Source organism: Cryptococcus neoformans (genome assembly GCF_000091045.1).
Source record: "Cryptococcus neoformans var. neoformans JEC21 chromosome 4 sequence".
Lineage (NCBI taxonomy): Eukaryota > Fungi > Basidiomycota > Tremellomycetes > Tremellales > Cryptococcaceae > Cryptococcus > Cryptococcus deneoformans.
In genome coordinates, this window is record NC_006686.1 from 1,259,915 (window position 1) to 1,282,654 (window position 22,740).

General features: G+C 46.4%; 10 protein-coding genes and 1 non-coding gene across 11 annotated transcripts; 6 read left to right on the forward strand and 5 right to left on the reverse strand.

The window, feature by feature from the left end:
- Positions 1 to 140: 140 nt before the first annotated feature.
- On the reverse strand, positions 141 to 2,189 carry CND04570 (conserved hypothetical protein). The gene is made up of 4 exons (XM_570100.2): positions 2,132 to 2,189; positions 2,002 to 2,091; positions 1,774 to 1,942; positions 141 to 1,727 (listed from the first exon to the last, which is right to left on the reverse strand). The coding sequence occupies exons 1-4, from the start codon at positions 2,167 to 2,169 to the stop codon at positions 321 to 323; spliced, it is 1,704 nt and encodes a 567-aa protein (XP_570100.1). The 5' UTR covers positions 2,170 to 2,189; the 3' UTR covers positions 141 to 320.
- Positions 2,190 to 2,333: 144 nt separating this feature from the next.
- Positions 2,334 to 4,806, forward strand: CND04580 (chaperone, putative). Its single transcript, XM_024657069.1, has 11 exons — positions 2,334 to 2,393; positions 2,450 to 2,514; positions 2,568 to 2,881; positions 2,933 to 3,191; positions 3,238 to 3,306; positions 3,371 to 3,405; positions 3,455 to 3,527; positions 3,579 to 3,964; positions 4,015 to 4,118; positions 4,170 to 4,544; positions 4,601 to 4,806. The coding sequence occupies exons 1-11, from the start codon at positions 2,355 to 2,357 to the stop codon at positions 4,718 to 4,720; spliced, it is 1,839 nt and encodes a 612-aa protein (XP_024512619.1). The 5' UTR covers positions 2,334 to 2,354; the 3' UTR covers positions 4,721 to 4,806.
- Positions 4,776 to 7,091, reverse strand: CND04590 (actin filament organization-related protein, putative). The gene is made up of 6 exons (XM_024657070.1): positions 6,758 to 7,091; positions 6,407 to 6,660; positions 6,147 to 6,344; positions 6,047 to 6,093; positions 5,688 to 5,978; positions 4,776 to 5,641 (listed from the first exon to the last, which is right to left on the reverse strand). Exons 2-6 carry the CDS (start codon positions 6,555 to 6,557, stop codon positions 4,892 to 4,894), a joined length of 1,437 nt encoding a protein of 478 aa, XP_024512778.1. The 5' UTR covers positions 6,558 to 6,660; positions 6,758 to 7,091; the 3' UTR covers positions 4,776 to 4,891.
- Positions 7,092 to 8,059: 968 nt separating this feature from the next.
- On the forward strand, positions 8,060 to 9,349 carry CND04600 (ribosomal protein, putative). Its single transcript, XM_570601.2, has 5 exons — positions 8,060 to 8,200; positions 8,253 to 8,408; positions 8,463 to 8,853; positions 8,907 to 9,087; positions 9,141 to 9,349. Exons 1-5 carry the CDS (start codon positions 8,140 to 8,142, stop codon positions 9,273 to 9,275), a joined length of 924 nt encoding a protein of 307 aa, XP_570601.1. The 5' UTR covers positions 8,060 to 8,139; the 3' UTR covers positions 9,276 to 9,349.
- A 1,084-nt stretch (positions 9,350 to 10,433) lies between these two features.
- Positions 10,434 to 12,147, forward strand: CND04610 (hypothetical protein). The gene is made up of 5 exons (XM_570602.2): positions 10,434 to 10,594; positions 10,650 to 10,791; positions 10,859 to 11,001; positions 11,061 to 11,524; positions 11,597 to 12,147. The coding sequence occupies exons 1-4, from the start codon at positions 10,557 to 10,559 to the stop codon at positions 11,491 to 11,493; spliced, it is 756 nt and encodes a 251-aa protein (XP_570602.1). The 5' UTR covers positions 10,434 to 10,556; the 3' UTR covers positions 11,494 to 11,524; positions 11,597 to 12,147.
- Positions 11,582 to 14,257, reverse strand: CND04620 (co-chaperone, putative). The gene is made up of 9 exons (XM_024657071.1): positions 13,801 to 14,257; positions 13,624 to 13,748; positions 13,399 to 13,509; positions 13,145 to 13,338; positions 12,520 to 13,093; positions 12,348 to 12,463; positions 12,204 to 12,298; positions 11,937 to 12,148; positions 11,582 to 11,863 (listed from the first exon to the last, which is right to left on the reverse strand). The coding sequence occupies exons 1-8, from the start codon at positions 13,967 to 13,969 to the stop codon at positions 11,964 to 11,966; spliced, it is 1,569 nt and encodes a 522-aa protein (XP_024512777.1). The 5' UTR covers positions 13,970 to 14,257; the 3' UTR covers positions 11,582 to 11,863; positions 11,937 to 11,963.
- A 273-nt stretch (positions 14,258 to 14,530) lies between these two features.
- Positions 14,531 to 16,378, forward strand: CND04630 (conserved hypothetical protein). Its single transcript, XM_024657072.1, has 6 exons — positions 14,531 to 14,983; positions 15,062 to 15,136; positions 15,190 to 15,217; positions 15,268 to 15,338; positions 15,393 to 16,172; positions 16,228 to 16,378. The coding sequence occupies exons 1-5, from the start codon at positions 14,648 to 14,650 to the stop codon at positions 15,432 to 15,434; spliced, it is 552 nt and encodes a 183-aa protein (XP_024512774.1). The 5' UTR covers positions 14,531 to 14,647; the 3' UTR covers positions 15,435 to 16,172; positions 16,228 to 16,378.
- Positions 15,345 to 16,774, reverse strand: CND04640 (hypothetical protein). Its single transcript, XM_024657073.1, has 7 exons — positions 16,606 to 16,774; positions 16,447 to 16,537; positions 16,283 to 16,374; positions 16,164 to 16,230; positions 16,063 to 16,108; positions 15,941 to 16,010; positions 15,345 to 15,829 (listed from the first exon to the last, which is right to left on the reverse strand). Exons 1-7 carry the CDS (start codon positions 16,712 to 16,714, stop codon positions 15,669 to 15,671), a joined length of 636 nt encoding a protein of 211 aa, XP_024512618.1. The 5' UTR covers positions 16,715 to 16,774; the 3' UTR covers positions 15,345 to 15,668.
- Positions 16,775 to 17,642: 868 nt separating this feature from the next.
- Positions 17,643 to 17,740, forward strand: CND04650. Its single transcript has one exon. It is a non-coding gene; the product is annotated as a tRNA-Asn (tRNA).
- Positions 17,741 to 19,523: 1,783 nt separating this feature from the next.
- Positions 19,524 to 21,249, forward strand: CND04660 (negative regulation of gluconeogenesis-related protein, putative). The gene is made up of 5 exons (XM_570604.2): positions 19,524 to 20,022; positions 20,079 to 20,228; positions 20,288 to 20,848; positions 20,903 to 21,054; positions 21,104 to 21,249. The coding sequence occupies exons 1-5, from the start codon at positions 19,771 to 19,773 to the stop codon at positions 21,174 to 21,176; spliced, it is 1,188 nt and encodes a 395-aa protein (XP_570604.1). The 5' UTR covers positions 19,524 to 19,770; the 3' UTR covers positions 21,177 to 21,249.
- On the reverse strand, positions 21,220 to 22,727 carry CND04670 (conserved hypothetical protein). Its single transcript, XM_024657074.1, has 10 exons — positions 22,447 to 22,727; positions 22,335 to 22,395; positions 22,251 to 22,283; positions 22,182 to 22,198; positions 22,036 to 22,126; positions 21,956 to 21,987; positions 21,743 to 21,887; positions 21,652 to 21,693; positions 21,550 to 21,598; positions 21,220 to 21,503 (listed from the first exon to the last, which is right to left on the reverse strand). The coding sequence occupies exons 1-10, from the start codon at positions 22,599 to 22,601 to the stop codon at positions 21,343 to 21,345; spliced, it is 786 nt and encodes a 261-aa protein (XP_024512776.1). The 5' UTR covers positions 22,602 to 22,727; the 3' UTR covers positions 21,220 to 21,342.
- Between the last annotated feature and the right edge of the window lie 13 nt (positions 22,728 to 22,740).

Below are 22,740 nucleotides of genomic sequence, written 5' to 3' on the forward strand. Positions count from 1 at the left end.
GTTCAAGGACCTCAGCCGAGATCTGCAGCCCGGTCCAAACCCAATAGAGTACTTTCCTTTTTAATGTTGACCTGGCTCATTGGCGATGCTGTCTGTGGGTCACACGAGTTCAATTATTACCGAAAGAATTGACCATGCCATACCACCCGCCTTCATTTCGTCAAGTCCTTTTTTGTTCCTATCAATGTTTGAAATCAAGCTGATAAGCAGCATGCAGATTACCAATGAATGTGATGCCCGTTCTTCGTATTATTACTATTGCTACACCTAATATACACACAAACAGTCCTGGCGCTATCTTCCCAACTCCTTCCTAATCATCATGTTCTCAAATCAAGCGGGGGTGGCATAGTGGGTATATTGCCCAAAGTGAATGTCGCTTGTTTGAATGCATCAAGGAATTCGTCTTCCAGACTATCGCCATTGTCTGTTCCTGCATTTCCATATAAACACCATGTCCAAGGATCATCATATGACCATCCTGGAGGGACTGGCCCAGATAGTTGCGGCTGTTTAAGTGCAGAATTTAACGCCGAATAGCCATTAGCAGCAGACCTGCTGTCGGAAGTATTGGCAAAGCCAAACGCTGGTTTGGAAGAATGCGCAGCACCGAAGGCGGAAGTCGATCCAAACGCCGACGTTGAAGGTGCAGCAAACGAATTGAGAGACGTAGGTTGTGTAGCGTTCGCAGACTCGTTAAAAACGTTCGCAGGAGCAGTCACTGGGATAACTGAGGATTGGCCAAAAGGATTGGCTGAGGTATGGGCAGTATTGCTGAAAGAGCCAAAACCGCCCGTCGCAGGAGCGGCAGGTTGATTGAGCCCAAAACCGGAGCCAGAAGCCACAGTCTCTCGAGGCTGCATTCCGAATGGATTTTGCTTTGCTTCTTGCCCAAAAGCAGATTGACCAAATGCCGAAGCAGCGGCTGGGTTGGCAGCGGTCCTCGTTGAAGGGTTACCAAATGCAGATTGACCAAACGCTGTACCAGGCATGGGGGTAGCTGTGGTTTGTGGTGTAGAGGCGAAAGCCGACGGTGCTTGTGAGGAGCCAAAGGCAGATTTCACAGGTTTGTTGTCCTGATTGAAAGCCGATTGTGGGGCAGAAGAGCCGAAGGCGTTGACTGAAGGCTTCGCGCTTTGTCCAAAAGCTGATGACCCAAAAGCGGATTTTGTTGATGAATTAGTGAGGCCGAAAGTTGAAGTACCAAACGCAGGTGCCCCAGCAGATTTTTGGCCAAATGCGGCTTGTCCGAACGCGCCACCACCCGACACCGTTGGTTTATCAGCTGAGCCAAAGGCAGAGCCGGTTTGAGAACCGCCCCCAAAAGCACTGGAACCGAACGCCTGAGGCTTGCCTGCGCCAAAAGCACTCTGACCAAAAGCACTGCCCGATGAGGTGCCACCACCAGCAGCAGCTGTGCTGAATGGGTTGGCTCTATTCATCGCTCCAAACGCTGATCCCCCTGATCCGAATGACGAATTGTTCCCACCTCCGAAAGCGGACACATTCGATCTTGCACCGAAAGGTGCACTACCGGACAAAGGCTGCATAGATGGTACGACGGCAGTTTCCGAGAAGTCTCTTGGGCGAGGGGCTCCGGGTTGTTGTCCATTGGTAAACCTCATTTGATGCAGCTTTTGAGCCAATTTATTTGTTGCCGAAAGGTCGGCGACTAAGCTGGTGATTTTTGCTTTGGCATTGGAGACAAGAGTTTCTTCCTCTCTAACCTGCTTAAGCTATTAGCAATATGTGGCTGAAGCTAGAGGTACTGACATATTCCTGCACTTTCCCTTCTTTCAAGGACAGAACACTTCTCCATCTAAGTTCCTCGGGCGAGAGTTCGCCCTCGTAGATGAGGTTGGGTTCATACTTGGCGGCGCCATAAACAGAAAGTATCCATTGAGGCAGTTCGATGGTCAAGTCATTGCGAATTGTGTCCTCACTATATCGTAATAATCCCTGTTATTAATGGACATATATGCGCGGATTGGAGGGACATACGTGAACTGGAATGGTAACTTAAGTGCTTGGTTGCTCTGAGCAGTCTTTGGTGGATGATAGAACTTGCAGGAGTTTCCGTAGCGACAGTTGCTGGCGAGTAGTCAGACAATGGAGGTCAATAGCGACTTACCCATTGAGGTAGTTGCGGCAAACCTGAGCGGAAGCCATTGGAAAATTGGACGTGTGCTGTATGGTGAACAACTAAGTACGTAGCATGTAATCTGGCGAGAATAATAGAGAGCAAACAACCTTGGTGGCTTTTACGTAACCTAAACCTCCACCTCGCACGTCTGGCTACCGCTTTCTGTACTATTGCTGTACTTCCATCTCATCTCCATCTCCATCCGCCCGAAATGCCACCACCACATCTCACAATACCGTCCCCAAAACATGTCAGTTGCACCCACCAACTTCACAGGACCAGAAAGCTCACTTCATCTCATCCCAGCTGTATGCTCACCTTTCTAAATATGTCGTGGGCCAGGAGAGAGCGAAACGCATACTATCAGTTGCGTTAGTAGAAGATAACATTGCCGTAAAGGAATTTGGCAGCTGACAGTGCAAAGCGTTCACAATCACTACCAGCGCATTGCATCCCTACTGCCGCCCGTAACAGAACAAGAACCGTCACCTCCCAAACCTCCACGGCCACAGCCACCACCTATTATTCTTGAATCCCCTATCCCTTATCCGCCCACATCTAGCATTTCCTACTTTTCAGGGTCACACGCTTCCAATTTCAAGAAAAAGGAGCGCGCTTCATACAAGCCATCGGATCCCGCTTCTTCTCACTGGGATCCTAGCACAGCTGGAATGTCCCCCCAAGACCCAACTATAACACATGACCTTCTAACTCTGCGCTCGAGAGAGGGCCAGTGGGGTGAGTAAACCTTGACCCTTTGGACAAGTGACACTGGCTGATTAAATTTAGCGCGTAATGGGTATTTTGAGCCACTCCAGCCATCCACTCCTCTCCCGACTTTATCAGGACAGGTAACCAAACGTCAAAGAGTTACAAGTGAACACGATAAATCACTCTCTAATGAAAAGACTGCTAAATCCTACAAGGGCAAAACCTATGCGACCCATAACGAATCTATAGGTAATGGATCCGAGACCCCAGAACACGATGATACCAGAGTCGTAGAGGGCGAGAGTGTGATTATTGAGAAAAGCAACGTCCTCATGATGTCGGTAACTCCTTCCCTTGTTTTCCCTTTGCTGATTTGACTACAGTGGTCCGACTGGTACTGGAAAAACCTTGATGGCCCGAACGTTGGCTCAGATGCTGAATGTTCCGTTTGTGTGAGTCCTTAGTGTAAGCACTAATACCATTACTGATTGTCGCCTTTTTTCCTATTTGACTTAGAACTTGCGATGCCACTACTTATACTCAGGCAGGGTGTAAGCTCGGCAGATCAGTGTCTACGCAGACCTAGCTGACGTACTTCAGATGTTGGGGAAGACGTAGAAAACTGTGTTCTTCGTTTGCTGCAAGCTGCCAATTACGATGTGGGCAAGGCAGAGTAAGTCAGACTCCTTTCCAGCCGTCTCTTCCTACTTACATATACTATTAGGATCGGCGTCATCCATATAGATGAAATCGATAAAATTGCTAAGCGTGGGGGTAGCGACGTCGGAGGAGGCGGGCGCGATGTAGGGGGGGAGGGTGTACAGCAAGCCCTCCTCCGCTTGTTGGAAGGCACATCACTAACGCTATCCGCAAAAGCCCCAGCAATTTCATCTTCCACTCACAATTCTTCCGTTTCTCCATTTCCACCCCCACTTGGAGGAGGCATGGGATCAGGAAGTCCTTCCAATACACCGAAAGCAACTAATCGAGCGGTATTTGGAGACCCTCCTGGATGGGATTTCAACAATTCTTCAAACAAAGGGCTTGGAGGAAAGCGGAGTGTGAGGGAAGGCCTACCTGGATATAATAGCAATGGGGGCGGAACTCCTGGTTTGTCTATGGTTCAAAACTCACTGTGAAGTATGGCTGACTTCGTGCAGCTAAAGGTGATACTTTCGTTGTAGATACTTCTAATATCCTTTTTGTTCTATCTGGAGCATTTGTTGGTTTGGAACAGATTATCAACCGCCGCATTGGCAAGGGTGTAGGTGTAGTCTCAACTGTACCTGCTGTATTATCGTTGATACTTTTACAGTCAATTGGTTTTGGCGCTCCCCTTCCTCAATTAACCACCGACTTTTCTAACCAATCTTCGCCCTTGAAAGGACTTTCAACTGTCGATCTTACCAATTACGGTCTTATTCCGGAATTCCTGGGTCGTCTTCCCATCCTCTCTACACTCCATCCGTTATCAATCGATGACATGGTTCGTATTCTTGCTGAACCGAATAATGCTCTATTGAAGCAATATATCAAGTTGTTTGAAAACTATGGCAGTGAGTTGTGTTTCACCGACAAGGCTGTAAGGGAGATAGCCCGGGAGGGGCTCGATAGAGGTGGGGGCGCCAGAGGTTTGAGAGGAGTCTTAGAGGAAGTCCTTCTAGACGCCATGTTTGAGGTACCTGGATCTGTACGTGATTCTTGTGTGACAGCGGCTCTGGAACTGACCATCAATCCAATGAGAAGTCTGTGAGGTATTGCCTAATAACAGAGGCCGTGGTTCGTAAGGACTGCGCGGCTCATTATTTCTCTCGCGGACAGAATGTAGCATTTTTGGAAGCGATTGAGAGAGAACGGTTGCCTTGAGGAATTAAGGCATATCAATGAGTAAAGGAGGTTCCGCGTGTAGAAGATTAGATTTGTACATCTTTGTTGTATGCATCTGCTGTAACCATTCACACATGAATGAATATCTTCGATGGTCAAGACAGTGAATTGAACATCAAGAATCACAATAAAATCTCATTTACAAGTCAATTATGTCAAGCTATCCGTATTTTTATCATCAGAGCCAAGCACTTGGTTTTGCAGCCTGTCCGATAATTCTCCCTCGACAGTACCATCTTGCAGGCTTGATGGCAAATGGCCACCCTGGCTTTTTTGATCTGCGAGGTACTGCTCCCATTCTTTCTTCTCCGCTGCACTCATTTGATCCCTGTTTGTATCATCCAAGGAAGATTCCCACCTCTCCTCGGGATACTCTGTCCCTGTTGCAACCTTGACATAGGCTTCAGCATAAGAAGGTGGGACATCGGCTTCAAGCGCTGATGTGGAAGGGGCGTTGTTGGCCGCTTCCGAATAATCGGAAGCGGACGATTGCTTTTTCTCCAGTGACGGGCGTTTTGGGTGGCGACTAGGCAAAGGAGGAGGCACTGTTAGCCTGGGATTTGGGGAGTGGGCATCACCTGTAGGCTCCCCGCAGGTTGGTGAATAATCTCGGGATATTTTGTCAATCGAAGTGAAGGAAGGGTTATGTGACCCAGGACGAGAAGGGTAGAGTATTCTTTCTGTTTCGGGGTCAGATTCTTGCTCATCGCCCGTCGTTTGGTCCGGTGTAGGGGGAAGCTTAAGTACCTCCCCGTCGTTGAGTTCCAGCTCGGTTGCGCCTTCGGGGATCACGATATCAAGAGCGCTGCCTTTTTCTTTCTGCGCCTTACCCGATTCCGCATCCTTAAGTGCTTTGTGTAGCCTGGCAGCTTCCACTGGGACCTTGACCTTTCCGCTAAGCTTCAGTGGCGTAAGCATTAGTCGTTTAAATTCTCAAATGACCCACAATATCCCCAGCCTTAACATCCGGCCAATGGTACATGGCGCCGTTCTCGTCGTATCTTTCGACAAACACCTGTCCTACAATCTCAACACCTGCATATATTCCTCTGCTTCTCACATAGCTGAACAGAGGAGCTTTTTCCAACCCCGCCTCTACTGCTGCACCAGCCCCATAGGGACCCGCCGCGACACCAAGCTCTGCCCCAATAGTTGCCTTATGGGTCTTGAAAGAATCAAGGGCTTTCTGAGTATTGATGACCAACACGCAATCGTAGATATCTACGCCTAATAAAAACTATAAGAGCGTAAGTAGGCCTACCATGAAATAATTGATCAACATCACACATAAATCGCGGTACTTACCCCGGTGCTGAGGTTATTAGGAGAGATGGATGCGGGGGCGGACCAGGCTACGTTCTCTGCATCAACATCCGTCAAAGAGTATAGCTCAGGATATGCTCACTTCCGTCAGGGAGTTTGGCCACCACCACGCCAGCACCTCCTGCACCTCCAAATGGAGCAATACCTGACCTCATCGAGGTGAAGATGGCAAGACCCTTTGCTTTAGCGATGACAGCCGGGGGAATTTTGCGAATGACTTTCTTCTTTTTTGACCCAGAGGCATCCTCGTCTTTCTTTTCTTCGGTAATGACACCATCCACTTCCTCGAAAATCAGATACCATTCTCCATCACACGAAGGGATCTGTCGCGTGCTTGCTTACCTGTGAATGCCCTCAGAATTCTTGCACATTTGTCCATCTCCTTGGGGAAATCGCCCGTCACGGGCCAAAAGGCCTCAGTGCCAAACCTCCTTTCGGCTAAACCGTTCACTTTTCCTCCCAAGTTGTCTGAGACCTTGACACTTTTATCCATCGCATACTTGCCCCATACGGAACCCTTAGCTTTGACCTTATCTTTCCATGTTTTAGCAGAGGGGTCGGGGGATAAAGACGAAGCTGAAGGATAATAGGTTCGTCTGGGAGGGGGGGGTGGGGGAGTGGACATCGGGGACAGTAGCGAATAAAATGATTGAGTATACGGACGGAGCTCAAAAGACGACTTGAACAACGCACACATTTTTATTTCCTTTTATTTTTAGCGGACGCTGCGCATCATGACGTCTCCCTTCACAGGCCGGCCGCCGGCCTTATTATCGATTCCATACACGTTGTACGCAGCAGCAGGCAGGTGCGTTCAAAAGCGATTTTCGAAAAGCCCTTAAAACTCCCAAAAATCGCATTTCAGCTTGAATGCTCCTTTTCTGGCTGGGAACCCAGAGTGACGTCAAGAATATCGGACATGGCCGGCCACTGTTGCGACCACCATAATTAATAATAGAGGCCAAGGCTGGAGTTGGGCAAGTAATTCCCGGACGAAAAATCGGAGAGTAGAACCACCTTTTTTGCAGTTGTGGGTGGTTCTATAATCGCCGAAACCGCGTTTTCAGAAATCGCGAAAAAAAGCGCGCTTCGCAACATACAACGTGCTTACATTCCATTCCGTCTGTGGCAAATCATTGCGAAAAAAGCGTCACCAAACTACGTGCATTATTATTCTATTATTATTGCTTGTACCCAGAAATCTTTCATGTTGGCGCTGGTAAGACAAGTAGTAAATACATAGGGGGAACTTGGCGCAATGCGACATGACAGTACAACAACCATATTAGCAATACGTAATAACGTAGTAAGAAAGGAAGGTTCGCAAGAGAAGTAGTAAAGATTTCCAAATTTTCCCAAGGAAAAAACATACAAGGATAAAATGCTGCATTATAAGAACTTTGTGAGGCTCCATATGTGCTAGTTGCTGTTCAAATACGCCGCTGCAGACTGGTGAAAATAGTCCCTGCCGATCAGTCAGCTTGCCGACCAGACATACTGGAACCATAGCGAAAATGGCATTTGACCCTCAGTCTCGCCTTGACTTCCCCTTCCACACCCAAAGTCTTCTCCCAACCTCGCCCCGGAGGCGCAGAGGAACAATGGTAGAAACTTATCACTTTGTGAAAAGCCGGGTGGGTAGTTCCGGATTACCAGATGTTTCTTCATAGGGTTGGATTACTAAGGATAGATAGAAAGAACCCACCTTTCATAACGCGATCGCAGCTGCTGACAAATGGTGTTCCAGATAAACCATCCTATTCTCTACTTTCTTTTATCACTGGTAAGACTGTACTGTCAATGCTTGGACCTTGATCGGACTTCATCGTCAGCAGCAGAAGAATGTCGTGATTATTTTATTTACGTAAAATGTCCTCCTTACCTAACGTCTTCAGGCACGCGGTGATCAGCCTCCTAAAAATTAGGTATACGTGACATTATAGGCACGCCAACAGCTTCCGGCCACTTTTTCCTAACGACGAATGGTATCGACGAAGGAATAATCATCGCTCTCTCAAACACAGTAAAGAACAATTATTCACCTTGCTCAGCGAGATATCATTCCCAAACACAAAATGAGCATCCCCATCGGCACACCGTTGAGGTCTCTTAGACCATCTTCAGCAGCCAGATCTGGTGAGCACCATCTCTCCCCTGTAAACCAGCACACACCTAACTTTTTTAACAGTCCGATCATTTGCTTCATCGGTTTCTGTCGCTCATACAGCGGAGCCATCATTGAGACCCAGAAACGGATCAGTTCTCCAAGGAGAGTCTCCCGAGGACGCTTGGAAGAGAAATTTGCAAGAAGCGAGGCAATGGCGACAACGTAAAGAGTATCAGCGTGAGTTATTTTCCAAGATTGGTACGACAGAAGATGTTAAATTGGGGGCATCAGGATCCACTTTGTCAGTTTATATCCCGGAAGGCAGCACTGCGATCCCTAAAGGCCGCTCTGCTCGCTCTCCTCATGAAGCTACTCTCTCTACTCTTCTGGCCTCGGGTGCCGCTCTTGGTCATGCTGCCAACATTACCTCGCATGCTTACACTCCGTACATCTATGGCAAGCGCGCCGGTCTTTCCATTATCGACCTTGATCAAACTCTTCCTATCCTCCGTCGGACGGCAGCCCTTGTGAAGGATATAGTCAAAGCTGATGGGGTAGTGTTGATCGTTGGCACAAGACCAGGGCACCAAAAAATGATTCAGAAAGCCAAGGAGAGATTAGAAGACAATGGCTTTGCTGTAGGGCAGTGGATTCCTGGTCTGTTGACAAACGCTGAGACTTTGTGAGTATATGGTCTCTATATCTTATAGTCATTTTTCCTTACACCAGTGATAGCTTCGGCATGAAGCCACTGCTTGACAAGTCTTACAAGCCAGATCTTGTCATCTTCCTCAATGCTTCTGAAAATACCCCTGCCATTCGAGAATGCACTTCCCGGCATATACCTACAGTTGGCATTGTTGACACTGACACGGATCCAAGATTGGTCACCTACCCTATTCCGGCCAACATGGAGGTAAGATGCGCAATGTTTAATGGCCCTGGTCCCTGTTGCTGACCTATACCCAGAGTATGCGTACGGCTGAGCTTATCATCAGCACGCTAAGTATTGCTGGTCAGGAGGGAAGGCGATTGAGATTAAAAGAGGCCGAGAGGAAAGCCTCTCAGGTGAGGGCCAGTAAAGGCCGTCGTGAGAGGAGATAGAAGTGCATAACATGTTACAAGTCAGCTTTTCGAACATTTTCACAAGCTCTAGATGCAAAACGGTTAGACAAAAATCATTTTGAGCATTCTAAATGGGATAAAGGCAGCTTTATAGCGACTATTGAGTCCAAACCAGATTCCGAAAGGACTGAAAAAAAGGATAGCACCCATAAGGGCGGGCTCTGGCTGGCCAGATGCCTCGAACACAAATCAGCTGCAAAAATGGCATGGAAGACAAGACGTGGGATATTCCTGGAATAATTTGCCTAAAAATTAAGTGCGCAATATATCGGCCTTGGTATGTTATCCTGTTCAATAACGATGCAAGTGCGAGCCACTGTGAAGTCAGCAGTAGCAGTTTTGCGATGTTATTCTTTCATTCTCACCCACTGACGGCAACTGGACACTCATTCCGTTAAGTTCGTCTTTCGTATTGATCTTATCGTCCTAATCATGAAAAAAAGGCCTATGTAACAGGGTTCACTGTACGAATACTGGTACTTGCTCAGTTGACTGGACTTGTCGCGAAAGGTTCGTTTATATGCCGTGGAGTCCATAGTTAATGTATTTATTCATGGATTCTGGAAGTGCGATGAGACAACTGAGCCGCGGTCGGTAGAGAGACTTCTTTTTATCATTACTCGCAACTAATGTTGTTTCTTTCATCTCATCTCTCATCATACTCAGTAATAAAGAATACAGGGACAAGGGATTCGGTTCCCGCCTTGTACGGATATATGATGTTAGCTCCCCACGGCCAACCGTCAACAAAAAACGCACTCGACAGAATAAAAATGACCGCATTTTTTCGCTTCTTTGAGTTTTATGTCAGTTTCGCTTGCTTTTCAAAAAAACCATTGTATAACGGGACAAGTGTCGAGCTGTTTGTATGGGTCACTTACTGCCTTGCGGGTCTATCACCTCTTGCTGGCCATAATCATCGTAATAGTCACTGGCGGGAACGACAACAGACGGAAGACACGCGACTCTTTAACTTGTTTGTATCAATTAAGTAAATTCATTTTTATATGACGTTGGACGCGCCTTTCAAGCAGCTCTACTACCGGCACTCGGCCTTCTTGCAAGCCGCGAACGGGACCAGCTCTTGCGTCATACGGACGAACGTCGGTACCAACAGTATAATATGTACCAGTACAACTGTCTTTATTTTACATACCGTTCTTCATAAATAATTGTCAGTTGATCGACCTTCATTCGGCTCGGAAATAACCCATCAATAATTTCGTCCTCCGCCCTGCGTGATAGTGCCTAAAAAGAAGCATGCGGCTCTTTTTTGTACGTCACGGGCAAACTGATGAGTCAGTTGATTGAATGAAGAGGAGAGTCTGGTGCTGACCATCAAATACACTGAAGCAATGTCCGAGGCATTATTCAAGGCCATAAAGATACACCTCTGAACAATTACGGGCGCTTCGAAAGCACAAGGCTAGCCAAGCGACTGAGTAAATACTCCATCACGGAAGCTTGGTCATCACCTTTATCGAGAGCTAAAGAAGTCAGTTTGCTCATTGGTTCGCAACAATGGTGATATGCTTATACCTATATTACTATATTACCGTAAGACAACTCGAATTGTGCTTCAATATCATGACAAGGTTCCCTTGATGACTCCCGATGAACTCAAAGAGAGGGGTTTGGGCAGCATGGAAGGCCGGAGGCGAAAAAAAGGAGAACGCGCTCCTGCGGATGCCGAAGATTATGAATCGTAGGCAAAGTCAAGACACTCGAAACCTGATTTAATGGGGGCTTACTTTTTTCACCTAGATTATCGCGGCGGACTAAAAGCTGGTTTGACAAGCTTTTAGCATCACACGAGCCAGAGTCCTCTTCCTCTCGACACGATCACTCCAGCCACACTCGTTATTTGCCGACTCCTCTTCACAGTAATAATCATACACGGCATGCCCGATATAGTGCACATAACCTTCCTGTGACCATTGATCTCGTGCTTGTTGTAACCCACGGGGCTTGGCTTAGCAATTTCGTTCGCCTTTTGATGTCACCAGTTTACCATTTCAATGTTAGAGAGGGCGTAAACCTCGGTTTGCCATGTGCGAATACAAGCATCATGGTAGTGAATTGCGAATGGAAGGACGGCAGATGGAATGGAGTGATTGAGGATTGGGGCAATGTCAATCATTTGGCAGATGTTTTGGACAAAGAAGTGCAAGAGGTGGCAGACGATGTTCGGCAGTAAGGTCGAATATACATAGGGTAAAGAAAGAACTGTGAGTACATTCGAACAATCTATACATTTACGATTGATAACCTTTGTTGGCTTACTCTATTTCATCCTGTAGATTCTCTCCGTAATACGTTTGACAATTTGCTGGGCAACATGTCTAGATTGTATCACCATGACTACCCCCACCAGTCAATCATCAGATTCATGCTCTCCTAAAAACGTAGATAACGCTAGATGCGGAAAAGGATATCATTCATGGATTGATCTTCCCCATGCTTGGCTTCTTGTATGACTTGGCTTTCTATCGCAATGTGCAAACTCTCCGTGGAGAACTATCCGCCCCTATTTGCCCCTTAGATGAAAAAAAAATTCTCCTATAGTGCTGCAAACCCAGAGAAAGAAGTTTTTTTTTATTACCAAAACCATGACAGCCATGAAACAAAAGACAAAATTACTATACATCATGACTAGGCCTAACAATATTAGTTCCATTGGAAGTGCATCTTCTGTCCTCCGCCAGGGAAACCTTGGTGGAATCCTTGGAATCCACCACCTTGCTGGAAGAATTGGAATGGCATACCACCGCCATGATGGGCGAATGGGTTGTGTTGGTGACCGCCCGTCGGGTCATTTGGATCATCACCATTGTCATAGCGTTGTCGAAGTTCTATATGATTGGATTTTAGCAGAAGTTAAAGGGAAATGTACAGAAAAGTACTGACCAGTATTAGATAGTACTTCGTAAGCCTCATTCAAGGCCGCCATCTTCTCTTCAGATCCCCCGACGTCCGGATGGGCAACTTTCGCTGCCTTTCGGCTGTGAAACAGGTGTTAGGATGATAACGAGGAAAATGACTGAAACTCACAAAGCCTTTTTGATTGCCCTCTCGTCTGCGTCTCTAGGGACCCCAAGGACCTTGTAATAATCCTTCTGCTTAGACTGCTTGAGCAAGCGTTGTGCTTTCTGTACTCGGGGGAGAATCTAAACATAATATGAAGCATTAGCTACGTCCATGATGTAGTCAACGAAGAGCGTACGTCTTGCCTTCTTCCCGAAAGCTCAAAAGCCTTTTCTATCGCTCGCATGGCTTCTTCCCATTTTTCAACTTTCAGCAACCTTTCCCCCCTGGAAATCCAGCTATCTACATTCTCCTCGTTCATGCCCATTGTTTCCTCACACCAGTGTGCCCCTTTCTCCCCAAAGTCATTAGCCATGACGGAGGCTTTACATGCGAGAGCATAAAGGTCCAGCCTCATCTGGCTGTTCTCTTTCGGGTGGAATTGAGGCGCAAGGTAAGGCGGTAATCCATCTTTAGGTTTTGTCGCGTCATCTAGAGCTTTCTCAAAGCGAACCAGCAAGCCGTCATCTCCATCCAAAATCTTGATCGCCTGACGGTACGTGCCACTTTCAATGAAGTTCTGCACTCTGGCAGCATCTTTCTCAAGACTTCTAATGGTCTTGTGTACAGTTTTGCAGGGTTTGGAATCGGGATCAAAGTGAAGGCATTGTTTTATATGAACCGCTGCTTGGGAAGATGCTCGGATAAAGTAGGCTATATTGGAGAGTTGTAGTGGCAAATAAGTCGTCGACGGGTCTAATGATGCCAAACGGCTGCACAGCAAGTCAACCATCTTATATCTCTCGAACAGGGACGAAACCAACCTCAAATCCCCATATACCATATTTATGTCTCCCAATTCGGTTGCACAATTTACTCTCAATCGTCTCAGCCTCTCCGAGTTCGGTCCGACTTCCAAAGCCTTAGTCGAGTGATCGACACAAACTTGCCATTTTCTCTTTTCAAATGCTTGCAATGCCGATTTTTCAGCAGCTTCACCGACCGTCACGAGGTGCAACTTGAATCGAATCAACATACGGTGTATTTTTATACGGTTACTCGAAAGTCAGAGACTCACCAATTCTTCGGCTTCGGAATCACTTTTGGTTTGAACATAAGCCTTGAGTTCATATTGCGCCTTGGCAAAATCCCCTTCTTTGGCTAAGATTTTTGCTCTTTGGTAATGCGCCTGTTTAAAAAGTGAAGTCAGCCCACCGTCATGGAATGTTTCCTTTGTTGTTCGTCCTTCTCGCACCAAAAAAATGAAAGCTACCGATGCTACAAATGATAGAATGACACTCACTTGCACGAACCCAGGGTTTATTCTGAGAATTTGTTCGAAGTCATCCAAGGCTGCGTTGTGACGACCCATTGACAGGTATGCTGTGGCACGTTTATAATAGTTGGCATATCCAGTCGGGTCAAGCTCTGCGGCCTGATTAGTTGACTACATTAGGTTCCCTGGATATGACGGTCCTACCTATAGCCTCTCCATAAGCCCTGGCAGCAGCGGAATAAGACCCTTCAGCTAGTAAACGATTGGCGTTGTGCACGATCTGAGCTGCTGATGGAATGGATGATTCGCCGAAAACCTGGGCGGATAAAGAGAGGAAAAGTACAGGTAAGGCAACTAGAAAAGAGCCTTTCATGTCTTTTGTTGCGTGCGCCTCCGTTTCGGTGGTCAATCAGTTGAAGGAACCTCCGGTGAGACTGGAAGATCTGCGAGGAAAACGATAGAAGGTGTGTTAAAAGCACTCGCCGGATCAAATAAACAGCGATTTGTCCCGTGTTCTGTTATTTGTAATGTATAATGGTATGTTGAAACAACAAATGTGGTAGAGTAGCGATGCTTCTCTGGAGTATAGGTCTAGTCTGAGAGTAGTCCTCCGTGATCATACGAAGTCTGTAGACAGATTCGGCGAGCCACGACGACGGCCGCCCTCCAGCAACGCGAAGCAGCAAGCTGCTGGCTGCGTGCTGAATGAATGGCAGTGACACGGGGATCACCGAAGAAACATATACACGCGTTACGTAAGTTACACCAATCCGGCTACCATCATAAATATAACAGCGAAAATATACATCATACTGCATAGAAGAATGACGCACCAGCCAACGCACCAAATGAACACCGTGACTTCGTCATACGTACCTACGTCGTATATATGCATACATAATAAACGTATCGCATCCGACTATGTATTCTCATAACTCACACTCACTTTTCACAATTCAAAACTGCCAGTTGATAGCTTTATCTATTACCTTCGGTCTACTGCCGCCTAATATTGTTGTCCCGTTTCTACTCCCAGCGATCCAACACCATCATGTTCAACCTCCCTTACCACTGCAAGGCCTTGCTCACAGCTAAACAGGAGAGAGGCTTAACTTTCGATGATGTCGCTAAGGCCATTAATAAGCCTGAAGTATGGACCACTGCCCTCTTTTATGGTCAAGCAAGCACCGATAAGAGTACCGCGGAAGCTATCTTGAAGGCTTTAGGAGGCGAGCAATTCTGGACCGATTATAATGATAGGTTGGAAGCAGGTCAGGAAAAGATTGACATCCGGAGAGTACTGAATGGGTTATCTGGCAACGGTGAAGAAAATATGGGCGTAAAGGGCATGGTCACCAGAGGCGCTACTTTTGAGGTTCCTCCCAAAGTGAGTGTGAATAGCCGTAATACACCCGTCCAGTGTGGAGATCAATGATGGAGCTTAATGCTTATTACGCCACCATAGGACCCAGTACTCTACAGGCTTTACGAAGTGCTGGTTGTTTATGGATACTCTTACAAAGCCCTTATCTATGAAAAGGTAGGGCGATACTGAGTCGGACTATTCTTGAATGCTAACCTCTGAATCTGCAGTTCGGTGACGGCATTATGTCAGCCATAGGTATGTCCATAAGGATTTGCTTTGAAACTCTTCTAAATCCCAACAATTAGATTTCCGTACTTCTTTGGAGCGCAAGAAGGATCCGAAAGGGGATCGAGTTGTGATTACAATGGATGGCAAGGCAAGTCTATCGCCCCAATGATCCCTTAATGACCGATTAACCTCATACAATCAGTTTCTCCCTTACTCTGACCCTTCTGCTTGGGGTACACAGTAATCGGGGTCATTGAGCCTATCTGACTGAATGCTGTGGTTTCTGTCTCGTGACAAAGGTCCTCCATATACAGACAGCCTAATCATGTATAAAGTTTCAAGACGCCTCTCAGATTGGACCATTCTTTTCTTTAACTCGACCTCATTTTGGAACTCCTGCGGTTTGTAGTCCCGTTGCCCTCGGAAAATGAAGCTATTTAAATCACACTTTACCCAAGCCACATTCTCAATGAGTTCGTTAGACGCGGTCTACCCCTTTTCCCCTCATCGGGACGGACATGGGAGGACGAGCTCCTGACAAAACAGATACAGCGATTCCTACGGGTGTGGTCTGAACAGATTGGAGAACGGCCTGTTCATCGATGGATTCTTCGACAATAGTGTTAGCGGCAGGGGTGGCTGGTACACCGGTAGGCGCAGTATCCATTTGTATTTCCTCTGATGTGGCTGAAGCGATACCGCCAGCACCGGCAGAGTTCCCGTAGGCTACGAGCTGGTTGAAGGGCTTACGCCAAGTAGTGTAAGAGCGTCCAAAGTTAATGAGGGTGTAGGTCACTTCAAAGAGAAGTATGCCGAGAAGCTACGAGCATTTCTTGAGCTTTCTCCGCACCTAAACAAATGTGAATACCTACAAGGAAAGTCATCACCCAACTAAGACCTATCGTTGCGGTCCCGAGGCTATAGAAGACATGTTGGTTAGCCACGTACTTGGCTATGGTAGATCAAAACATACCGCCCCCAGGTGAACCTGTCGTAATCGCGGAAAACAGAGGCAAGGGTTGACATGCTGGCTACAGAAGCTGATATCGGAGGGTCAGAAAAAAATGCGTGACATAATTCAATTCTGATTACCCAGGAAGAAAATGAACCAAATTGACAAGAAAATTGTATCAAGCATCACGGAGATGAAGACATTTTCTGGTTGGATGAATGTGACCACCAATCTGTTAAAAAGTAATGATTTTCTCAGCTGCTGGCCGACGGTCGATAATTAGTCTATCACTTCTGCCACCTACATCGCTACGAAGTATGACCAGGTCAATACACCCCCGGCAATAACAGCATTACCAGCGGTCAAGTCTGTGCGGGTAACGAAGTGGTTGCCAACTGAGAGCCAAATTACCATCAGCTATTGGCAAAGGCAACCAAAGCAAGTTGAAAGAAAAGACACCAACATAAATCATCGGCTGCGGAAATAAAGCTAGCACCCACTGCAAAGGTGATAAGTGCCCAAATACAAGCAAATGCTTTGAGACTGGTTGTTATGAATGGAATGAGAGCCATGATCTGTTTGTGGTGGGAGGCCGGTGCTGTGAAATTTCGAAAAGTGACACGGAGATGATAAACAGTGCAAAAAGAGGACAAGCGGTGAGATATCAACTCGACATGCACTACATAAAGAAAACGAATCTAAGTACAGTACGATACAAATGCAAAACAAGTACAATACGCGTACAATGCACAATGTACTATCCCACGAATATTGATGGAAGGGAACATCAGAGGGCCGTGACCCACTGCCTATCGCCTGCTTCCTGCTTCCTTTTGCTTTCTGGCATCTGTCTTTGGTTGATCTGGTTGTATGAAACGGCGATTGATGGCTGATGGGCCATGACTTATATTATGGACCAGAAGCAACAGTAAGGGGGCCGGAGGCAGCGAACAGCGCGGTGGATACAGGGAACCAAGAGCCATCAGGAGCCGAGACGCCAAGAGGACGGAAGGTTAGAGAACGTGGGAAGTCGATCACCAAGCATTTACTCGTCAATCATCAGCCATCAAGAGATCCGTGTTTTTCTCGTTGTTCAGACTCCCAGCCATGTTATTATTGTTCTTCACATTTCACTCAACAATATTTTTGCTGACCATTTATAATGCATGAATTCGGATTGTATCCTCCCTCATGGCCTTCAGTTTATTCGCTTTTATTGTCCAGTGACTAAATCACGTACAGCAGCGTTGCGGCTTGCAGAGCAACACGTTCCTTTTACCGGGAATTTGCCCATTTGATGCCCTTTCACGCTTCTTTTTCTTGCTGCAAAGTGTTGATGACTGCTGCTTGTTATCAGTTCGTATGAATGTCATGAAAATATCATCATATGACACTTGGCGCGTGGTCAAAGGAGGATAATGTTGCAAACCAGCACAACGCATGAAGCGAATTATTTTATTTATCGACTATGAATAATGTGTCAGAAAGCATTTCAACCATTGCCCCGTGGCTGAGTTGGTTACAGCGGTTGACTGTTAGTTAATAATTAATTATCACTAATAATCAGACGGTCCAGAGTTCGAGTCTCTGCGGGGCAGTTTCTTTTTGCATGTGTTTTTTGCGTTTTTCAGTTGTCACTCGTCAGTACTCGAGTAGTAACAACTCGTACTTTTTTTTGGCGTTCGTTTGTGGCGTGGTAGAAAGAGTCTGAGGCATCTGAGATCTAAGGGAAATATTAGATCTAGTAGGTATAGGATATGGAAAAGGTATAGTACCCAACTGGGGAAGGGAGAAACGTCCCTAGACAAGAATTGGTCTCATTGAGTCAACATCAATTGAAGTTAGTAGGTGTGACTCAAAAGCGATGTAAGTAAATAAGAATGGGCAGGCAGTTGATGCAGTTCTAATGCACGTCTTTGCACAGTTTCGTGGGAGTTACTTAGCCACTACTTGCCCAAGTCCTTTCCCACCCGCGCTGTACTAGTCAAGAAGCGTTTCTCTCTTTTGGATTAGTAGTACCATCCAGTCAACGGCTGGGCAACTACAAATTTCAACCAAAGGGTTATTGTTACGAGAGGATAATAATCTGTACAGTATTTTCCCATGCTATTCTACGCTACAACGCACAGCACTTCATGAGCGTTGCACCATTCATAAGACCGACAAGAAGGGACGAGCTCTTGGTCCTTTCCGTTCTCGGCACTCCATATTAGCGGTAATCGGGGGAATTTGTTCGGAATCGATTGATTCTCATTTCTTGTATGTTGGATCGACGACTCCTCATGTCAACATTAAAAGACCTAGTTGATATGTTGATGTATAGTCCGCGTAGCCAAGGCGCTGCCCGGAAAATCGAAAACTGCTTTGAAGTTAGGAGTTCAAAAGAATATCAGCTTTCCTTGTATATTCCAACATAAAGAATGATAAGGATCGAGCCGAAGAAAATCGATTTAGCTTCCAACAACCCGGTTAAGAGATTCAGATTGGGAATAGATATCAATTTAGTCCAACGCGGAGCGTACTTGTGTCTCGTGAGCCGAATGGGGTCTATGCATACAGAAATCCTCGAGAGCCGAAACCTTGCCACGATCCATCATCATCGAGCCTCGAATTGCACCTATACAAAATCCGTCAGTTACTGGGTTTATTGTTTCAAATGTCATAAATGTAGCGAATAGACCTACGACTGACACAGAAAAACAGATACGAGATCGACGCAAGAAGTTATTTTAGTCAGCAATCACAATGTAATGGAAACACCAAATAACCTACTCCTCGTTGTCCGAGGCTTGTACATAACTCGGTGGCCGCATTCCTTGCATCTAATGAACTCTGAAGGTTGCATAGCAGTCTGCGCCCCACAATCTGCCGCCACTGTCAGCCCTAATCTTGCGATACGTCCGAACGGCGCATTACTGCTAGATCTCAGATTGGAGATGACAGCACTGGGCTTCTCGCGATATTGCATACTCACCACCACATATGTAAGAGATGGTCTCGGGGGCCTTAACGTTTCGATCAGGCATGGGATTAGGATTTTGCTGGGTGTATCGAGACTGAGGCTGGGACATGTTAAAGGTCAAAGGTTTGTGACGTGATTCGCAAAGGCAAGGATATGATAGTTGACCAAAGGATGGGTGGGTGGCGTTTTCTATCTGTTTTGTTCAAAGAGGAAACGGATAAAAAATCAGACAGTAATGGACAAAAAAGTAATTGGACGGCTGAGTGGTGGTGGTGGTTATTTGTGTTGTTGGTAAAAATATTAGAATTAACTGTAGTAATTAAATAAATGTGTACGGGTGACGTTCTTGGCCGCCGCCCCCGGCTGCCTGCTTCCAATTTAGCGTATCTTTCTTGCTTGCTTCTCGCTCTACCCCTGGTATCAGCTGATCAGTCCGCAAAACACTATTTATTATTTGCTACAGCTATTACTGATAGTTCTACTATTACTGCACCACTATACCCACCTCCATCTTATTCGTTTTTCAATCTGTTTCTGTGTTTCTTCTGCTTATCCATTTTTGAGCAAATCTCCATCTTACATCATAGAGAGGCAGGTAAAATTAGATAACTACTAGCGAAGCAGGTTCACTGCTACTCGGCACGTTATTCAGTTCAACAAGGGATCATGGACGTCTCTCCAGCACTTTCAGCTCTTGAAGCTCTCTCTTCCTCCACCTCTACATCGTCCTCTGGACCCGTCAATGGGCTCATCGATGATCACCTCGTCCAAGCCAAAAGACGCATTATGGCTGGTGAAGACCCAAGGACAGTCGTACAAGAGCTGCAGAAAGCCGTGGTTAAAAGCAAGAAAGAGGTGGAGAAGAATTTGAAGGCATGGTATTTTGCTTTGGGAAATATGGGTAAGGCGATTGATAAGGTGCGTGGGGACGATATTTGTCAGAAACAGATGACCTGATGACCGATTGTACGCAGACATTTCCGGCCCAGTTAAGTGCTATTAGCAGGGCGTATGAAGAACCGAGTCTATTTGCAGATAAAGATGCGTCTCAAGCGCTAGACAAAGCTGTACTTGAATCGCTGGGCCGCAGGGGTCTATGGGACTCTGTCGCCGCTTTGGAAACGGTGAGAGCATCTTTCTCTTTGATGAGAACGTCGTTTATCATATATCATACTCCTTCCAGGAAACTTCATTAGTTTTTCCATCTGAACGCCGCCTCCTTGCTGAAGAGCTCCAACGAATTACCACTTGCCTTCTATCTAACGACATCTCTCCCGCTTTGAAGTGGTGCGAAGAAAACAAGTCATTCATTCATTCTCCTCCACACCCATCGTCACTCCCTTATTTTCTCCATCGTGCAGTTTTTAAGTCCATTGAGGATCCCGGACATGCTATCATGTACGCTCGACAGCACATGATGGCATACTTGCCGTTGTACCCAGTCACAAAACTCATTACCTCACGGCTGTACGATGGGGCGAACAAAGCGGAATTTAAAGGACAAGATACTGAGATGGACGAAACCGTTATTAATTCTTTTGAACAGGAGGATGCGGTGGACTTGGTTGCTCTGGTTGCAATGTTCCAGAGCGAGTTTAAGAGAAGACATCAGTGGCCAAAGGAAGATCCACTCGAGGTGGCCGTGGATTTGGGATCCAAAGGAGGAGCGCTGAATGTAATTGAAAAAGCCAGGAGAGTAATGGGAGAGCACCTTGGACACATTCGAGCGTGGACTGATTTGCCTGTGAGTATCTCAGTTGATCCTACATAGATAGTTAAAGTTAACTCACAGTATCAGATGGAGGTACCCCTTCCGCCCTCCAGGAGATATCATTCGGTCTTTGTCTGCCCAGTATCGAAGGAGCAAGCTACCGAAAGCAATCCTCCTAAGATGCTGGTTTGTGGACATGTTATAGCATCTGAAAGTTTTGAAAGGTTGTTAAAGGGGGGGTGAGTGAAATGTTATGTGAGAAGGATCGTCTAACTTACATATGAACAGTCGACGAGAGGTGAAATGCCCATACTGTCCCGTTGAAACCGCGCAATCAGCTGCTCAAAGATTGTACTTCTAGGTCTTGACACGTACACTGTACACATCCCTCTGCCCTGTTTGGATATTTTCAAGGTATTACATGTAGCAATGCAAAGATATGCGCTATGGTACATAAGGCGGCAGAAATAGAACAGCAGGTCCATACTACGAAGCCTGATCAACATCGTTAACACGGCCCTTGGGAACTATGTCTCCCAATCCCCCAGCCCCTCATGAGTCCGTCCTCGGGAAGTCCATAACTGTCGACGTTCTTCCATAAGAGTTGCTGCCCATTGTCGTGTGACCGGATGCTCAAGATTGGGTATGGAACCTTTGAAGAAAGGATCGAGGGTTTGGATGTCCTGAGCTAGAAAAGTGTCAGGAGATTATTGTGCGGTATTAAGTAAACATACACCGTTCATATTCAACAGCTTGAAGAGCCAATTCAATCCTATCAAGATCCTATGTGGTATCAGTGTACTTTGTTTCTTTTCTGGCAGTAATAAAGTACCTACCTTTACCAATCTGGATTCTGGAGTTTCCCTGGCTTCGTACTCCTAATGAAGGATGTCAGCGAATTTTTTGGACGGCAGGATAGGAACTTACATCCCACAAAGACCTGAATCGTTCTCTCGCATCCTTATTTCCTTTTCCGCCTAGCATCTCGTTCAAGAAAGTATCCATTGCTTGTTCCTCGAGTTGATGCTTAACGTGCGTAGGGACACCTTCGACAGGAGTAATGTCACCAACACTGTGAAGAGCATCCGATGAAGTAAGTTACAGATGCACACTGGCATTGAGAAGCGTTTATGGGCTTACTAAGCTTCTGCAAGGTCATGTACCAGTGCCATCTACCAATCTTTCATGAGCTAGAATCGAGCCATTGCAGATGGCCTCACCATGACGCAACGGGGAATATCAAGTGGCCGTTCTGAGCTGTTTGGGAGCATCATAGCCATGAGAGCCATACGACACATGTGGTCAGATATACTGCAGCAAGTTGTCAACCTTGCAACAGAGTTCCCACCAGATGTTTATCGCGTACCTTTCTGCCTGTTTAACCTGCAATGCGAATGTCAGCACCGCTACAGCTGACCTAGAAATAACCCCTTACGCCCTCACGTATCCACCCAGATCGCTTTTGTATCTGCTCCAATATCAGAACTGCATACATGGGACATTGTGAAAGAACACTCACCTTTAATTGCTCAAGCATATGCAGGAAAGCAAGTGTGTCAAGCGCTTCATTCCCTGTAGACCTGATATCGTAAGATGAATTGCCATTGCGCTCATTAGCAACAGCCACTTACTTGTAGGGTGGCGGCAAAGGTTTCCCTCCTGCACCTAAAACGACAGGAGCAGCATCGCCTGCTAAAGCTATGGCATTTTCAGTGTTGAGGGCCATCTCTTTGACAGTAGAGAGGGTATTCTCATCGGCATGAGAAATTTTGGTGGGCATTACCATTTGGGCTGAGAAAATGAAAGGAGTGTGTAGTCTCCTGTGCTTCTCTAAGAATGCCAACGTCGAAGAAAGGAAGGCGGCAGATGGAGAGTTGAGAGAGGAGTGTGAATCGCCAATACAGTACTCGTAATAGATGTTTGTT

What these genes read in the sequence shown, in the direction of transcription:
- CND04570 (XM_570100.2), bottom strand. Translation starts at nt 2,169, where the DNA reads ATGGCTTCCGCTCAGGTTTGCCGCAACTACCTCAATGG. An exon ending in TGCCGCAACTACCTCAATGG is followed by an intron (nt 2,092 to 2,131) that starts GTAAGTCGCTAT and finishes ACTACTCGCCAG; the next exon opens with CAACTGTCGCTACGGAAACT. An exon ending in AAGTTACCATTCCAGTTCAC is followed by an intron (nt 1,943 to 2,001) that starts GTATGTCCCTCC and finishes ATTACGATATAG; the next exon opens with TGAGGACACAATTCGCAATG.
- CND04630 (XM_024657072.1), top strand. Translation starts at nt 14,648, where the DNA reads ATGTTCAACCTCCCTTACCACTGCAAGGCCTTGCTCACAGCTAAACAG. An exon ending in CTTTTGAGGTTCCTCCCAAA is followed by an intron (nt 14,984 to 15,061) that starts GTGAGTGTGAAT and finishes ACGCCACCATAG; the next exon opens with GACCCAGTACTCTACAGGCT. An exon ending in AAGCCCTTATCTATGAAAAG is followed by an intron (nt 15,137 to 15,189) that starts GTAGGGCGATAC and finishes CTGAATCTGCAG; the next exon opens with TTCGGTGACGGCATTATGTC.
- CND04670 (XM_024657074.1), bottom strand. Translation starts at nt 22,601, where the DNA reads ATGGTAATGCCCACCAAAATTTCTCATGCCGATGAGAATACCCTCTCT. An exon ending in CCTTTGCCGCCACCCTACAA is followed by an intron (nt 22,396 to 22,446) that starts GTAAGTGGCTGT and finishes TTACGATATCAG; the next exon opens with GTCTACAGGGAATGAAGCGC. An exon ending in CAGAATCCAGATTGGTAAAG is followed by an intron (nt 21,599 to 21,651) that starts GTAGGTACTTTA and finishes GATACCACATAG; the next exon opens with GATCTTGATAGGATTGAATT.
- CND04620 (XM_024657071.1), bottom strand. Translation starts at nt 13,969, where the DNA reads ATGAAAGGCTCTTTTCTAGTTGCCTTACCTGTACTTTTCCTCTCTTTA. An exon ending in TTTCGGGAAGAAGGCAAGAC is followed by an intron (nt 12,464 to 12,519) that starts GTACGCTCTTCG and finishes TATTATGTTTAG; the next exon opens with ATTCTCCCCCGAGTACAGAA. An exon ending in AGGGCAATCAAAAAGGCTTT is followed by an intron (nt 12,299 to 12,347) that starts GTGAGTTTCAGT and finishes CCTGTTTCACAG; the next exon opens with CCGAAAGGCAGCGAAAGTTG.
- CND04640 (XM_024657073.1), bottom strand. Translation starts at nt 16,714, where the DNA reads ATGGCTCTCATTCCATTCATAACAACCAGTCTCAAAGCATTTGCTTGT. An exon ending in TTGGTTCATTTTCTTCCTGG is followed by an intron (nt 16,231 to 16,282) that starts GTAATCAGAATT and finishes CTCCGATATCAG; the next exon opens with CTTCTGTAGCCAGCATGTCA. An exon ending in ACGCTCTTACACTACTTGGC is followed by an intron (nt 15,830 to 15,940) that starts GTAAGCCCTTCA and finishes CCGGTGTACCAG; the next exon opens with CCACCCCTGCCGCTAACACT.
- CND04600 (XM_570601.2), top strand. Translation starts at nt 8,140, where the DNA reads ATGAGCATCCCCATCGGCACACCGTTGAGGTCTCTTAGACCATCTTCA. An exon ending in ACAACGTAAAGAGTATCAGC is followed by an intron (nt 8,409 to 8,462) that starts GTGAGTTATTTT and finishes TGGGGGCATCAG; the next exon opens with GATCCACTTTGTCAGTTTAT. An exon ending in TTGACAAACGCTGAGACTTT is followed by an intron (nt 8,854 to 8,906) that starts GTGAGTATATGG and finishes CACCAGTGATAG; the next exon opens with CTTCGGCATGAAGCCACTGC.
- CND04590 (XM_024657070.1), bottom strand. Translation starts at nt 6,557, where the DNA reads ATGGATAAAAGTGTCAAGGTCTCAGACAACTTGGGAGGAAAAGTGAAC. An exon ending in GGCCAAACTCCCTGACGGAA is followed by an intron (nt 6,094 to 6,146) that starts GTGAGCATATCC and finishes CAGAGAACGTAG; the next exon opens with CCTGGTCCGCCCCCGCATCC. An exon ending in CTAATAACCTCAGCACCGGG is followed by an intron (nt 5,979 to 6,046) that starts GTAAGTACCGCG and finishes ACGCTCTTATAG; the next exon opens with TTTTTATTAGGCGTAGATAT.
- CND04610 (XM_570602.2), top strand. Translation starts at nt 10,557, where the DNA reads ATGCGGCTCTTTTTTGTACGTCACGGGCAAACTGATGA. An exon ending in CGTCACGGGCAAACTGATGA is followed by an intron (nt 10,595 to 10,649) that starts GTCAGTTGATTG and finishes AATACACTGAAG; the next exon opens with CAATGTCCGAGGCATTATTC. An exon ending in GATGCCGAAGATTATGAATC is followed by an intron (nt 11,002 to 11,060) that starts GTAGGCAAAGTC and finishes TTTTTCACCTAG; the next exon opens with ATTATCGCGGCGGACTAAAA.
- CND04660 (XM_570604.2), top strand. Translation starts at nt 19,771, where the DNA reads ATGGACGTCTCTCCAGCACTTTCAGCTCTTGAAGCTCTCTCTTCCTCC. An exon ending in TGGGTAAGGCGATTGATAAG is followed by an intron (nt 20,023 to 20,078) that starts GTGCGTGGGGAC and finishes GATTGTACGCAG; the next exon opens with ACATTTCCGGCCCAGTTAAG. An exon ending in GAAAGGTTGTTAAAGGGGGG is followed by an intron (nt 21,055 to 21,103) that starts GTGAGTGAAATG and finishes ACATATGAACAG; the next exon opens with TCGACGAGAGGTGAAATGCC.
- CND04580 (XM_024657069.1), top strand. Translation starts at nt 2,355, where the DNA reads ATGCCACCACCACATCTCACAATACCGTCCCCAAAACAT. An exon ending in CAATACCGTCCCCAAAACAT is followed by an intron (nt 2,394 to 2,449) that starts GTCAGTTGCACC and finishes ATCTCATCCCAG; the next exon opens with CTGTATGCTCACCTTTCTAA. An exon ending in TACTTATACTCAGGCAGGGT is followed by an intron (nt 3,406 to 3,454) that starts GTAAGCTCGGCA and finishes GACGTACTTCAG; the next exon opens with ATGTTGGGGAAGACGTAGAA.